General features: G+C 34.4%; 1 protein-coding gene across 1 annotated transcript in view; it reads right to left on the reverse strand.

Moving 5' to 3' along the window:
• Positions 1 to 16,805, reverse strand: part of LOC144975070 (methionine synthase-like) — a 36,579-nt gene that overhangs the window by 9,546 nt on the left and 10,228 nt on the right. Inside the window, exons 11-25 of the mRNA XM_078918765.1 lie at positions 16,142 to 16,254; positions 15,576 to 15,716; positions 14,351 to 14,536; positions 13,651 to 13,830; positions 12,820 to 12,936; positions 12,356 to 12,496; positions 11,583 to 11,675; positions 10,698 to 10,796; positions 10,101 to 10,262; positions 9,595 to 9,698; positions 4,213 to 4,280; positions 2,936 to 3,056; positions 2,306 to 2,387; positions 1,753 to 1,851; positions 206 to 281 (exon numbers count right to left, since the gene is read on the reverse strand). Of these exons, the coding sequence (XP_078774891.1) occupies positions 206 to 281; positions 1,753 to 1,851; positions 2,306 to 2,387; positions 2,936 to 3,056; positions 4,213 to 4,280; positions 9,595 to 9,698; positions 10,101 to 10,262; positions 10,698 to 10,796; positions 11,583 to 11,675; positions 12,356 to 12,496; positions 12,820 to 12,936; positions 13,651 to 13,830; positions 14,351 to 14,536; positions 15,576 to 15,716; positions 16,142 to 16,254 (1,782 nt within the window). The remainder of the gene's footprint in view (positions 1 to 205; positions 282 to 1,752; positions 1,852 to 2,305; positions 2,388 to 2,935; positions 3,057 to 4,212; positions 4,281 to 9,594; positions 9,699 to 10,100; positions 10,263 to 10,697; positions 10,797 to 11,582; positions 11,676 to 12,355; positions 12,497 to 12,819; positions 12,937 to 13,650; positions 13,831 to 14,350; positions 14,537 to 15,575; positions 15,717 to 16,141; positions 16,255 to 16,805) is intronic.

Raw genomic sequence — 16,805 nt, forward strand, 5'->3', positions numbered from 1 at the left:
ACAGAAAGCAACTTGGAAAACATATATAAGATATAAAAGATATAAGGCGATGGAGGACACCTGCCCACCAGGTCAAAATATCCCACCCAGATCCTTTAATCTCTTGAATTGTAAGATGGAACTGTTTAAAGTCTTTAATCTGTCAACATATGATGGATGAATTATTTTACGATGATGTATATAGCATTTTAGTGTATAAAAGTACCTGGCTTTGGTGTATCTGACCAGTCAATCACAAGTTTCTTCTCTCTTGCTTTCTCTATTGACAGATACTTGCGATCCTAGGAAAAAATAGTGAAAAACAATTTTTCTCTTAACTTTAACCACTATTGTACATTTTCTAAAAGTTCTGATTTTTGTTCAGCTTACTCATCTTAGAGAATCCTCTTCATGAAGTGTTCTTTACCTTTAAGCTTTCCAATTCCACTTAAAAGCACAAAATTATCAGATATGTTGTGCAGCTTTGTGGTCTTAAGGTATGACATTTGGCTGTGGATGGGTAAATCCCTGGTTTGAGTCCCCCTTTGAACGCAGCAAAGTTGAGCCTGAAAAGGGTCAATACTCAGATTCTCTCACCATAGATGTAAAAGGAATTCCTGGCTGTAATGATTACTGTCTTTTTCAAAAATAATATAAGCACCGCCTTTCAGACGTCATATTTCATCTTATATGTTAAGCACTGCTGCTGGCTAGGGACCCGTTGTAAAACTCTTTGAGCAAGTTTAGCGATATTGAGCTGTATAAAAGCTCAAAATGTAAGAAGGACCACATCACCAATAAAGTGATGAAACTTTGCAAATAAATGAAGCCCTGGTACACAATCAGTCACCCCTGGTACACAATCAGTCACCATAAGTCAGTCATTTCAACTAGCCTCATTGCCTCAATCATACCTTCGATTGAGTGATGGAATACATTAATAAATTTCTAAAATTTAAATTCCCTTAATTCATTGCTGAGGAGAAATTGTTCTATAAGGTCTATTCCAAGGGAAGACTGGAATAACCAAGGCATCTCTCAAAGTGCAGCACTGCAAATAGAGCTAGTGAGTGAGGTGACTCATTTAGAGCCACGCAGCACAGCAGGGATTTAGATTCTGTACCTTCTGGGGGTGAAACAAAGGTCATGTTGTGATATCGTGCTGCCACTTTATAAATTAATTTTAAAAAGCTGTTTTCACCCGAGGGATTTAGACCACATTTGGAATGTATTCCTAATTATCTAACTCAGTTGATAACAAACAGCATTTGTCAATCATTAAGCACTGATTTTCCAGAAGTTGGTCAACATTTCAAATGAAATTTTTATGCACAGGCATATGAAAAATTAAGAAAATAAAGTTGCATTAAAATACAATGACAGATTTTTGCAAAATTCAACGCCTCAGAACAGTTTTTATTTAGATCAAGATAGAAAAAACCCACTGGTAGATTTTTTTTTAAAGCTTGCTCTAAAATTATTTTAAAATCTGAATCAAAACAGAAAAAAAATCACAATCTGAAAAAAATATGACCTCAAAAAAATATTTGTATATTGCTTGAAATAGATTTATGTAGCTGGACTTTATCATTGTAGATCTTAGAGAAAAAAAGCAAAATTTGACGATCAAAACTGTCACTCTAAAGACTCAAACTGTCGATCTTCAGAAAAAAGTTGAGTATATTTCTAAAAGTAAGGTAAAAAATATCAAATTATAAAAATAAACACACAAATAAAAGAAACAAATCATGTGTTTCAGATATAAAAATTCACCTTGAGAGATTCATAATGCTCCTGGCGTATTTCTTCATACTCTTCAGCGACTTCTTCCAGCAAGTCATCATGGACGTTGTCATCCATTAATGCAGACAACTAAGGGAAAAAAACACACAGGAAGTAATGAAAAGCCTTCAATCATAAATCAAGTCTTTGTATTGCATTACAAAATTTGTTTTGTTTGTTTTTAATGGTTTTACGGCACTTGCAATGCACTAGCAAATTATTCAAAACTATATTTGGTTGATACTTTTTTTAACTGAACATGTATCACTTTAATTACAGTTTTACATTTGACTATAAGCAGTAAGCCAATCAGACCATTTAAAATGAAACAATTTTGAAAATCAAATCTTTCATTTTATCAAAAATGTCAACAGTATGTTTGACAAGTATTGGAAAACTTTTCTATCTAATAAACTAGCTATTACTATTAAAGATTTTGTAATGCAACAAAAATCTCTATTGACAGGAAAATATCGAAATTGTACCATATGAACCAAGGGAATGTAATGCATCATTCATAGCATGATACTGGTTTATTACTTACCGTAACAACACTCTTGGAGGCATCAAGTATGTGGATAGCTGGTGCTGAATATTGTGGGGCAATTTTCACAGCAGTGTGTTGTCTGTATAAAAGAAGAAGTCATCAAAAGGAGGTCAGCTTTATGAGAAATAACAATTCACATTTAATATGACTTGCTGTAACGCACTGTAAAACTCACTAAACTTTGTCTACAAAAACAACTACCATCTCCATGAATGTTGTCCTTCAGAGCAATGAGGCCCATGGAGCCGGAGTTTATCCTGGTTTCTATAACATGAAATGGACAATAGCAAGTACATGCTATCTTTTGGATAGGACACTAGTCTATCGTAAAGTACTTTCCACCAAATCTAACAGGCTAGCTACCCAATCACTGCTGGGTGGATAGGGGGGTCAGAAAATATCTCGAATGTACCTGGGATCGATCTCAGTCCCTTATTGTGTGAAGCGAGTGCTCTACAACTGAGCTATCCAGACCCCCAATCCCATGGATGTAATTCATGAAAAACACACATTAATAATAAAAGAAAGATAAAGATTGTCCTCTAAAATAGATAGATTTATGAATTAACAGCAATACTGCCAGTGTAATGGCCACACTAAGAGGTAAGAACAAACAATTGTACTAACTTGGAGGTGGTCGCACCACCAATAAATACAGGGATCTTGAGGCCTATTCTTTCCATTTCCTTGACATTGTGAATCATTTCATCTAATGAGGGAGTGATCAGCCCTGACATACCAATCAAATCTGTGGTGAATTATGAAAATATAACCCTCAAAACATGTCAATCAAAATAATTCTTCACATAAAACAAAATTGCAAGTAGAGTAGGATCAAAATCATAGCACCTATAGTGAAGAGATAACTTATCAGGCTTCTTTCAACCTCAAAATCAAAGCCTACAAGAATAGTTCTTCAGAGCCATAAGACCCAAATAGCAGTTCCTGTAAATTCTTGCTACCCTTTGGATTGGATGTTAGCCTTGTCACAGATGCAATCATGGGGGAACAAAAGGATCAGGAAAAAAAAAATCAATCAAAACAACTCTAATCCACCCAATTAAGAAAAGAAAATGTAAAGGATGAAAGGTGGACAAAAAAAAAACCCCAGAAAGTAAACCTAAACTTTCAACTTTCTTTTGACGCGCTAAATAAAAACGTTATTTTCTTTACATCCTGTTTCCATTCAATAAAACACCATCCTTTTTATCCTACCATATATACTGTTGATATCTCTATCGGATATGTTACCATAATGTTATCGGTGTTGTATTCAAATGGAGTGATATTGTTATTCACAGGATATCTTAGTAATGCTATAAAAAGAGGTAGACTGACTGTTATTGCAAAATACCCCATCCCCTAAAACTATGAAAATTTTGCTGTGATGCAGTAAAATAACATAAATGGCTTGTAAGGTTAAATTCTAATTCTGGGCTGGAAACATTTTATTGTAAAAAAATAAATAAATAAATAAAACCTGAGCACAAATATCCACAAACTTGCTCATAGCGCTTTACAAGGAGTCAAAAGCCAACAGCAAAATTTAACATGTAGGACAAAACATAACACCTGTAAGGCAAAAGTACAATTTTTTCTATCGACAAGACGATGCTGTTTAAGCAAGGCACTCATTTAATGCCTGAGAATAGTGAGTAAAGAGCCTTTTCCAAAGACTAAACTCTGCTCTGCTCAGAGCGGGAATCAAACCCAGGATGAGTGTCATACCACTAAACCATAATGGCAAATATCATACCACTGGACCACATAGCCACACAAAAACAATCAAAAAGATAAAAATAAAAATTCAAAGACTCTTTTTCATGTTTATTAACATTGGTACTGCGTTAACAATTGTCACCATAATAAAATTTAAATATTTGATATAATCATACAAGTTTTACCTGCTTTGGCTTCTATAGCTGCCTCAATAATCTTTTCACATGGAGTCATCACACCCAAGTCTATCACTCTGGAAGCAATGATAAAATATTTCAAAAAATAACTTCACTTTGTTATAAATTGTATAAGTGAAAGGGAAAATATGAATTAAAACTTTTCTCAACATTAAATTTTAAAGCTTCACATTACAAACAACACGTTAAGGAATATCCACTTCATCTTCTTGATATATTGCAAATACCATTTGTAAGAAATTAAAGCTCAATTGTAAACCATCACTAAAACTTCTCTTTCTCAAACTTCTACCCTTAAACGTGTTTTTCCTCATTTACTAATTTGTGGGGGAACTTGAACATCTGCCTTCATAAATTAAATTTAAGCTTCTATTCCATTTTAATTGTTGTTATCTGCTCACATTTTTTGGATTGAAATTCACATATAAACAGTCAACAGGAATAATTTAATTGTATCAGTGAACGAAACAAGGTTTCATATTAATGTATGTGTGAAAATATAGTAATGAAAGTGGGGCTTAAATTAGGGTTGCCCTGGCTTCAACTCCAGACTTGCCAACCAATCTCAACCATTTGAAAAGATTTGTCATATTTTTCCAAATATAAATGCTTATTTTCTCATCCTCCCCCCCCCCCCCCCCCCCCAAAAAAAAAATTTTTTTAAATCATATTTTCAAAACGTGCGAGCATGACAAAATTTGAAACATTCACCAAATTCATATAGACTTATTAAGCTAGTCATCATCATCATCATTGCCTTTTTCACCCTGGGTCAGGGTTTAGGCCACAGACAAACAGTTTCCACCCTTCTCTATCCTGAGTTAACTTTTTTATCTCGTTCCATGTCTTATCACTTCTCTATATATCAGCTTCTTTAATTCTTATGAAAATCCGATGACAATCATCTATCTGGCTACTCAAAATTCTCATCTAGGTGCAGACACAATTTAATGACATTCCACTTTTATCATTATTCCCCTTTTAGCTACAAACTCTTGACTTTTTGCATTGAGCATATTTCAGTCAATATTATCATATTATCATATTTTGGACTTCAAAGCATATTAAACAGTGCTGACGGTGACAAAAAGGGAAAAAGGAGGAAAATTATGAATGGTTTTCTTTACGCCACATGTTTACTTCACCAACCCCCACTTTTAGAGCCATTGATTGAGATGATAAACTACTCTAGCTATCTTCTGGATAGTGGGGAAACTGCACCAGTTTGTTCCACCACACATCAAACCTCTCAAAGCCATAAATTTTGATTGAAGACAATGTCATTTTTTTAAAGGAGGATTCCCGCCGAACGGACCTAGCGTCGAGCCCTGATAAACAGGGTTCACCCAAGCGATCTGGTGGTACCTTGCCCTCCTGCTGTGGAACCAGGGTAGGAGATGCAAGGTTACGGACTACTGGAACTATCAAATTGCTACAATGGAATGCAGAAGGGATACAACATAAAAAGACTGCCCTCTCCAAGTTTCTTCAGGATGAGAAGATAGATATTGCTTGCATTCAGGAGACACACCTCACAGAAAACATTAGGTGTTCAATAAGGGGATGTCAACATTTTAGGAAAGACAGAAAAGAACGGCACAAAGGTGGAGTAATCATCTTCGTCAGAAATGACATAGCGACAAATGAAATAACGACAGATGAATCTGTTGAAATATTGGCTGTAAAAATTACCAAAAACAAATTGCAATACACAATATATAACTGTTACAGCCCACCATCAGAGAATCTGCCAATTGAAAACATAAGAAATGAAGAAGAACAGTTTATTGTTGAGGGAGACTTCAATAGCCACTCCCCAAGCTGGGGATACAATGACTTAGACAGAAAAGGTGAAACTCTTGAAAATTGGCTTACAGACAGTAAGCTTCAAATTGTCAGAAATGAAGATGACCCAGATACATACTTCTCAAGAGCATGAAAGAAGACAACATCAACTCCAGACCTAACTCTCATATCTGAAGATCTCACCGGAAAAGTCAGTAAACAGGTAAAGGAACAACTGGCAGGAAGTGATCATCGTCCCATTCTGGTTGAAATAACTGAAGAATATGCAAAAGACAGAAAGGCACCACCTCCGAGATGGAATTATAAAAAAGCAGACTGGACTCTGTTTTCAAAGTTGACTGATAGTTATACAAAATAGATAAACTGTAAAACAAGGAATGTGGAAAAATCAGCCAAAGCATTCACAAAATCAATCATGAAAGCTGCAAAAGAATCAATCTCCAGAGGATCAAGAAAGGACTACTGTCCAGGATGGACTGAAAAATTAGGAAGTCTCAACAGCCTAGTCACCGAACACAGAAAAAAAGCAGAGAGAGAGCCAAATGATGAAAATATGGAAATTTACAAAGAGGCTGAAACAACTCTCAGGAAAGAAACAATAAAAGCAAAACAGGAAGCATGGCATGAAAAAACCAGACAACTTGACTACGACAGAGACGGAAGAAAGTTATGGAACCTAACCAAAGCTCTAAGTGGACAAGAAAACAGATATGCTGCACCATCAGTAGAAGATGATCAGGGGAGGATTCTCAACAAAAAAACAAGCAGCAAACTGTTTTATGAAGCAGTACTCAAGTGTTGAGAGTATACAGATTAGAAAAGAACGAAAATGAGAAGTCCACAAAGAATTGAGAAAACACAAGGATACACCCAAAGAATCCACAGATGATGCCATGTTCAGTTCGATTAAAAAAGAAGTAGAAATTGCCTTGAAATCTCTAAAAACGAACAAATCACCAGGTCCAGATGATGGTACTAATGACATGTTGAAACACCTAGGAACCCTCACAAAGAGGAAAATGAAATGTTCAATGCAAGTTGGAAACAGGGTAAAATTCCGCTCAAATGGAAACAGGCAACCATGATACCAATAAAGAAGGATGGCAAGCCAAAAGATAAACCCGAAAGCTACCGACCAATAAGTTTGACAAGCTGCTTGGGCAAACTGATGGAGAGAATTGTTAATCGCCGTCTCCAATGGTATTTAGAAAGCAATAAGTTGATATCAGATGAACAGGCTGGTTTCAGACAATTTCGCTGCACAGAGGACCAGATAACATACATCTCGCAGTTGATCGAAAATGGCTACCAAGAAAAAAAACACACAGTCACAGTTTGGGTGGATATGGAAAAGGTATCTGACAAAGTCTGGACAAAAGGACTACTTCTCAAACTTAAGAAAGCCAACGTTTCACACAACATGTTTGCATGGATTAAAGATTACCTCACAAATCGAAAAGCAAGAGTCCAATCTCAAAACTCTAAAAGCAAGCTAACGAACATGACAAATGGAGTACCACAAGGCGGGGTTCTCTCACCAACCCTCTTTGTCGTATTTATCAATGACATGTGCGAAACCAAATGCAGAGGAGTAAAAGCAGCCATGTATGCAGATGACCTTGCACTGATATGCACTGAAAGAAATATTGGTACTGCAAAGGCCAGGATACAGATGACTCTTGATGCTTTGAGCAAATGGACAAAAGACTGGGGTATGAGTGTAAATGCTGATAAAACCACATACACAACATTCAGCTTATCAACCAAAAAGCAATCTATACGATTAACTTTGGATGGAAAGATTCTGAGAGAAGACCTTATGCCTAAGTATCTAGGAGTGAAATTCGACCCTCGACTCACTTGGAAACATCAAATAGATGAAAGTCAACAGAAAGGGTACAAGACAATGCAGCTTCTCCGAAAACTTGCTGGAATGCAATGGGGAGCAAACTCAAAACGTCCTGAAGAAGACATATATTGGATATGTAAGACCTGCAATAGACTATGCCATATCGGCGTGGGAAACGTGCTCACAGGCTTAATTTCAAAAGGTTGAAAAAGTCCAAAACCAATGCCTACGCGTGATCACTGGAGCAATGAAAACAACACCAATTCACAAGATGGAAACCCACACAGGAATAAAACCTCTCAAAGAACAACGAAATTTAAAAATAATGACACAATTCTCAAAGATAAAATTCATGGAATCCCAACCACTGCATCCAAGTACAATGGAAAAGAAAGAGAATCGACTCAAAAGGGAAAACTTCATCGCCTTGGGACAAAAACTAGAGAGCAAATATAAAGTGACACCAAAGGAAGATATTGCCCAAATCAATGTCCCAAATCTCAAACCACCACTGTGGAAAAAGAAACAAAAATTCATAACCATCAACAAGAAAAACATTCGAAGCAATAATGACAATGCTCAAACCCTAAAGATGATCGATAAAAAATACCCAATGACCAACTGGATAAGAGTTTATACAGATGGCTCTGTTTCCGGCCCCCTCATGAATGGAGGTGCTGGTGCACTCATACACTGGACAGATAAAACAGAAACAAAAATATCTGTATCAGTGGGTTCAATGTGCACAAGTACTAAAACTGAAGAAAAAGCCAACCTCAATGCAACAAAAGAACTATCCAGAGATCACAGAATATACGGAAAAAATGTGGTTTACTTGACAGACTCTGATGATGCTCTCCGGTCTATTGAAAATTACCAGGACTCTGAAGCCGCACACACTGTGGAGGCCCTTGAGGGCTTATCTGATAAAACAGGAAAAATTGTGCTGCAGTGGATTCCAAGTCATGTAGGTATATATGGAAATAAAATTGCCGATCAACTGGCCAAAGAAGGAGCCCAGAAGGATCAACCGAAGTCGTCAATCACTTACCATCAGCAAAAGAAAATAATAAAGCTAAAAATAGACAAAGAAAGGAATGACACACACCTGGAACACAACAAGCAGGATCCAATCCATGCCATTCAGAGAAGTAGCCAGGTCACCCTATTCCGCCTCCGAACAGGACACAATAGACTAAGAGGACATATGTTTACAAAGCTAGGTATTGGAACAACCCCTTATTGCCCATGTGGAACCGACCATGAAACCACTTTACATGTGCTTATGGATTGCCCATTATACAACATGCAACGTTCGAATCACTGGGTCACCCCTACAACACTCAACACAAAGCTCTATGGTGAGGCTGAGGACCTAAAGCGGACCACAGACTTCATAGCAGATATCGGACTGCAGCCATAGATGTCCATCAGAGGAACGAAGAAGAAGAAGATAAAGGAGGAAATTCCTCCTCTGACGCAAAAATCGCAGATTTCCGCGGATCCGAGGAAAACCATCAGCACTGATTAAAATATGAGAAATCATACTGATTGGCAAACCTGCGACTCAATGCCTTATCCACTCACTTTGTTCACATTCAATGGATAAATAAAAGGAAAGTAACATTTCAAAACAATGTGAAAATTTTTTCCAATAAAAAAAAATAAAAATTATTTCAGTAATAAACTTTTCAAACGTGTACTAAATGACTCACTTGTAGTTGTTACAGCCAAGGACAACAGCGACAATATTTTTGCCAATGTCATGGACATCTCCTTTGACTGTAGCAATGACAACGGTCCCGGAATAAGTTGGTTCCTATTGATTTAGTAAAACAATGAAAATTTACCTTATGAATGAAAGAAAAAGAGAAAAGATAAATCTTTCTTATTTAAGCTGTCAGAAAATGTCAAAGCTGTGTACTGCGGCTCATGTCTGGATTATTTCAGTGTTTCCTTGGAATAGACCCTAAAGGAAAATTTACCATGGGGGATGAATAAAGGGGTTTCTTTAATTTAAAAAAATGTCATTTCAAGGTCAAAGACATTTGTATCTTGTATAATTTTATACATCTAATTCAAATTTGGTGAAAACATTTTTCAATACATTTACTGAAGAGAAAAACAAAACATAATTTGTCATGACTCTCAGCCTTATCACTTTTGTTTTTTTTTTTCAAATCTAAAAATATATGATAAAAATATGATCAAAAATACTGACAGAATCTGCAGCCAATCCTTCTGCAATCCTCATCTCTTCTTTCTCTTTTTCCATAAAAGGTACAAGATGTCCAACTGCCTTCTTCATCACTCTAGCTGACTTGATGACCTGCGGCAAAAACATCTTGCCTGCACCAAAGAGATCACCAACCACACCCATCCCCTATGGAAAAAGAGTTGAAGAGTATGATAAAATCAATAAGATTAATCATAAGAAACATCAGTAAAGCCCTTAATCCAAATCAAAACAGTATAAAAATAGGTAACAACGATAAATATAATAAATATAATAATAATAATAATAATAATAATAATAATAATAATAATAATAATAATAATAATAATAATGATATATAATAATAATAAAATGATAATTATATAATAATAATAATAATAATAATAATAATAATAATAAAATAATAAATAATAATAATAATATAATAATAAATAATAAATAATATAATATAATAATATAATAATAATAATAATAATAATAATAATAATAAAATAATAATAATAATAATAATAATAATAATAAAAACACAACAATAACTCAATTTGTTCTTGTTATTTATCATTAAATACCTGAAAAACTAACCTTCATGAGAGGTCCTTCAATAACGTTGAGGGGTCTAGGATATAATTCTTTGTTAAGTCTGGCCTCCTCTGTATCCTCAATTACATATTTGTCAATTCCCTGCATTGAAATAATTTTAAAATAATGAGCAAGTTTTTAAAAACACGATATACAAGTTCGTTCATATCACATACCTTCTTGTTATCCATATAATAAATGTGTCTAAAACAAAAACCCTATCTATGTGAACAAATCAGCAAGGCGAAATCATTTTTTAAATTAAAACAAGGACATTGTCACCAAATAACAGTGCTGTCTTCAAGATTAAAATTGACTCAACAATTTCTTGAAGGAATTTAAGACTTACATAGGACATAAACAAAGTCAAATTGTCTAACATACATGGGAACATTTTGTTTATTTTATTCGACTGCAATATGCTCAAACCAAAAACAAAGAGTTTGGAGTAATCAACTATTTAATCTATCATTTCAGAGTTCTAAAAAAATTGTGTTTAAAAACGATCAACACTAATCATGAAAGGTTATAATATAACACATAAATTAAAGGGTTTATAATATAAACATTATAGCCTTTAAAAATACAAAAATAAATAAATAAATAAAAGAATTAACAATGCAATCATATAATATCCCTGAACTATTTTCCCTATTACCCTTTCTCTAATTACATATGTGACGCAGTTCAATATATATTTTAATAAAACATATCAGATTCTATTCTATGAAATTTTAAGAAATACTCCAGCAAAAATCATAAAAATGATGTAATAAAAAACTTATGACTTAATATGTAGGATATGGCCTTAAGTTGGATAGATTTGACAATACAATGCGGACAAACTACTTTCATCCACTTCCTCATTTGCCGTAAATAATTTTTTACCTTGATGAGAGAATAAGACAACCTTTCCTCCACAGGGTTGTTTCTCCACTCATCTGTCTGATCTGCCTTTGCTTTAGGGTCTTTGGACATTTCCTAAAATAAGATTGAAATAGTTAACACTTCAATATCCCTTATTCCAGGAGGTAATGATCCCTAAACATTGAATAGAACGCCAGGAATAAGAATCTGCAATAACATTAAATTTTGCAATTTTTGCTTGTTTTTTTTTTTTTTTTGCGTATTTCTAGTCATATTTTATCTTTTAGTTCATAAACTTTATAAAATAATTAATATTTTATCATTTAATTGTTTTCAAAATTTGACATAATCTTGCATGATTATTAAGACACGCAGTTGATCAACATGTCCAGATAATTTTTGCGTGACTCTTGCTAAGCTAGATTAGTATAAGGCCCATGAAGTTGTTGTTTGTCCTACTTTTTATAGCATTAAACAGAAAATAGCAATTGCTTGCTACCCTAAGGATAAAATGCTACTCTATCGCAAGAAACTCTGCTCGTAATCTGACAGACCCAGCTACTCAATCACTGCTGTGTGGAAAGGGGGGTGGGGGGGGGGAAGGGGAAGGGAGCAGGAAAACTTTGATTGCATCTAGAATTTATACCAGCTCCTTGCTTGTGAAAAGAATGCTCTGCTAATGAGCGATTCATATAGCTACAAGTCATCACCAAAATAAAAAATGGCAAACCCTCTGTTTATTTTTGTCATTACCTAACGCAAATCAGAAAATAAATAAGTAAAATAGTGCGCACCTGTGCAAATGCTAGAAGTTTTTCTGTTCCATCTGGGTCTCTGTTCCACAAAAGATTCTCACACAGATCTAGAAGTTTTTTATCAATGTCATCATAGACAGGCAATGCCCCTGCATTGACGATACCCATATCCATTCCTTTCTGAAAATCACAGAAAAATCTTTTAAAAACTTCTCATCAAAATATTTCTTCCTACTCAATTGTTCATATGATCTAAAAGTGGTGCTAGAACTGTCACAACAATTTTTGACACATTGAAAAGTAATAACATTGGTTAGTTCAAGAAAACAATCTTAAATATTGTTCCCTGACATATAAGCAAACGAGAAAAAAGACATTGCAGAGTTAAAGTCTGAGATAGCTACAAATCATACTAGCTCACAAAGGAGCACACATTTCTTAATCACAGTAATCCGAACCACTAAATCAAACTGACATAAAAGTAAACTTTGTATGAAACATACCTTGATAGCATGATAAAGGAAGACACTGTGCATAGCCTCTCTCACTCTTTCCATCCCTCTGAAGGAGAAAGAGAGATTGGACACACCTCCACTCACACGGGCTCCAGGCAAGGATGTCTAGTAGAGATAAATTCAATTCCATATAATCATAACAATAATTGAGAGAACATATGATCATACAATCAAAATGTAAAACTAGAGATAGAATCTGCTCTATGCATAAACACACACTAACATTCCAGTCCTTCATTCTTACATTCAACGGGGCTGGATCACAACTAGATCATGAATTCAATGTGCATTTTCTTTTTCATTAAAAAAAAACAAACAAAACCAACCCTACCATTGTTTGCCCTTTTCAAAGTGTAAATTACTCACACATGAGTTTTATCCCTTGTCCATTATCATTAATATCACATGACATTCTGACATTGAACAATTAATCACAAACAAAAGCTCGTGATCAACCACCTTTGTCAACAACAAAAGATTTACTAAGAGATGCTATATATCAGATACTGAAATCTTTGCCATTTATGACCTTTATCTGAGACAAATTGTGCTATTAACTCTAATTTCTTAGTAAATTACGAAAATCTCTCTGACAGAAGAACACCAATAAAATTACTTTTTGTTCACATACTTTTTTACTTTTCACCACTATGGCTGTGTAGAAGTGTAGAATATATACATTTTAATCTGAAAATGACAACTGAATTTGTCTTTTGTTGTAAATTTATCTATATGCTTTTTTTCCTTTTTTAAACAAAATAATCCAAATTTAGACTTACAAGACTTAAAAACAAACCATGCTGTATTAAAATACCCTACCTTGATAATATGTGTTGCCTCGATGAAATCAACACCATAATTATTATGCTCCTCGATACCAGTTGCAATTGTCAAAATGTTTGGATCAAAGATGATATCATTTGGGTTAAAATTCAATTTCTGGACCAGGAGATTGTATGATCGTGTGCATATCTCAATTTTACGAGTTGAATCAGCTGCCTGAAAGGAAAAAAATGCATTTCAAATTAAAAGACTTCTTCACAAAGAATAAATTTTGAAATCAAAATGTAACATCTATTGACTGACTTGCAACAACAGAATAACAAATCTTAACCATAATGAGGACATAGCCATTCCCATGTCAAGCCTTTGAAGTTTCAGATAAAAACATTCAATAAACCCACATTTAGCAAAAGTTATGGGGAATTTACAATGAACAGCTAAACAAAATTTCACTTTGTGTAATATTAACAATGATTGTCTGAAAACATGAACATTCATGATCAATTATCTTAAAGAAAAGATTACAAGGCCAGTATTAAAGGAATTTTTTTCAAATTTCTAAGATTTTCATTTTTTGTAAATTCAGTTTTATAAAACACAATCGTTATCTTCATAACAAGTTAACCTAATTGAATGTTGTTTTATCCTAAAAGCAAGGCAACTTGATTAGATGTTTAACTTAAGGTGATCATATTGAATCTGATCAAGTAGAACTAAAGATTAAGCTTTTAGTTACCTGCCCTTCTTCATCGAATGCCATAATGACAACTGCAGCCCCATAGTTCTGAATTTTCTTTGCATTCTTCAGGAACTCCTCTTCTCCACCCTTCAGACTGATGCTGTTGACAATACACTTTCCTTGAGCACATTTAAGACCTGCTTCCACGACAGCAAAGTTTGAGGAATCAATGCACAAAGGTACCTAAACCGATAGATAACAAAAATAAAAATTAAAGGAACAATAAAAAAAAAAAAGAGGTGATATGAAAAACTGTTTGGACTTTGTTTGTTTTTAAGGGTTTTATGGCGCTTGCAACACATTAAGGTCATATCAGCGCCAGTAAAAAGGAAGAAAATGGGATAGTAAAAAGTTCTAGAATTACAATTAAAGCACCCAAGAAAAGGTAAAATGAAGGGGAATGGTTCAAATAGGAAACAGATGTAGATTCCAAGAGCACACCGTCAAAGTACTTAGTTTGAGATCACCTAAAAGTTTCATCCAGACACAAGCACAGGTCCCAACTCAAATGTTTACAAATCATATAATATAATATTTTAACTAAACATAATACAATGCATAACAAGGAAAAAAATATCATCTTCCAAAACTATTACAATCGACTGTTTCCCTCCCAGCTAAGGAACTCCGGCCAGGGCCAGGACAAAACCAAGTAATCTCATTCCAAGACAACGACAGGAAACAATTGGAAAACGGGTTGGGGGGATAGAAGACACAGCATGTACCTCCCTGCCCACTATGGGAGGTCAGGATCCCTACCCAGCTGTTTGGACACAAGTAAAAGATACAAACAAGCAACATTTTCAGTTTACATTTGTTTTCTAGACGAACATAATCTACCAAAAATTTAGATTTCTAAATGCCGAACAGATGAGAACTAAAGAGCGAAAACCAAACTTGTATGTAAATATTCACTTGAAGTTAATCTATTGATGCTGCATAAAAAAAAACAGTCCCAAAAGAGGCTCTTATAAGTTTAGCAACCAACAAAAGATGCACCAAAATTGATACAGTATGTGAGTTTCAGGATTTGAAAGTCCACATGAGTGATAAACTAGGATCCATTTAATTATCTGCATAAAAATCTTTAGAATTTAAAGTTTAAAGAAGCTTACAATTACTAGTATTTCAAGTTTGCTTTACTGCACTTAGGATAACAAATATCTAAAAAAAAAAATAAAATAAGAAAGAGATGAGCAGCTTCACTTTGTTCGTGACCTACCCTGGCAATCTCAGGTTCTGATGAGATGAGGTTGACAAAATGTGTCATGGCAGCCACACCGTCCAACATTCCTTCATCCATGTTGATGTCTAAAACTTGGGCTCCATTCTCAACTTGCTCTTTGGCAACACTCAAGGCTTCCTGGTAATACAAGAAGCAAATGGGTATGATTAGGAATCACATCAATTCACTCATCTTTAACATGACCCAACAAAGCAACTTTATTTCTTAAAAAAAAAAAGAAAATAAAAAGGGACAACAACGAAGAAGAATAATCTATTCATTGAACAAAAAAAATAACCCCAGTACATATGCAATTGAACAACCTTAGTAAAGGCATAATTTTGTTCTAATTACTAATGTGCAGTACCATTAGAATCCAAGCCTTGCTTGGGTTCCTGCAGTGATTGTGTACATCGTTAATATTGAATGGTCTATTTCTCTTACATTAGATATTTCAAGTACAAATGCACAGACTTATCCTGAACTTCGATTTTGAAAATCAAAGTGTTATTCAACATCTAAGTATGCATGAAAATTATAATTGAAAGCCCATGTAGTCATACCTCAAACTTTCTTGTTTTGATCAACCTGCAAAACTTTCGAGAACCTGCTACATTGCACCTTTCTCCAATATTTACAAAGTTTGTCAGTGGCGAGATATAAAATGGCTCCAAACCTGAAAGACAGATGGTAAGAAGTAAACTTTGGTTGACAGATAGACACATGTATTGACTAAAAAATTATACAGTAATATCATGCTAAAATTAGTATTTAAAGAATTAGCTCATACTAAAATAAATCTTGGTTTTAATTTCACAAAACAGAAAAAATGTTAATCGATTCAAAACAATATATTGATAATTTTTAACACGTCTATGGAGACAAATCATCACTATCAGCATATTTGATCCTAACATGCAAGAATTGCAGGAATTGAAAATTGAATTCTGTTCATTTAAAATCATCAGTCCCGTCCTCTAAAAAAACAAAACCAAACCAAACGACCCTACCCCCCCCCCCCCCCCCCCCTATTTTTTTTTTACATTTATATATACTCCAGCTAGCAAAATATTATAAATTATGAAAACAAATAATTTTCTTTGATGGTATCCATCCTCTAATTGTGACCAAGAACGTTTGCCTCCATTAGTCCCGAAATATTTTTTTCTTTCTCTTTTTATGGTTCCTTATTATGAATTTGGAAAGGTATAATGGTCTCTTTTTATG

Source organism: Berghia stephanieae, chromosome 1 (genome assembly GCF_034508935.2).
Source record: "Berghia stephanieae isolate SIO BIC M18660-M18661 chromosome 1, UCSD_Bste_1.3, whole genome shotgun sequence".
NCBI lineage: Eukaryota > Metazoa > Mollusca > Gastropoda > Nudibranchia > Aeolidiidae > Berghia > Berghia stephanieae.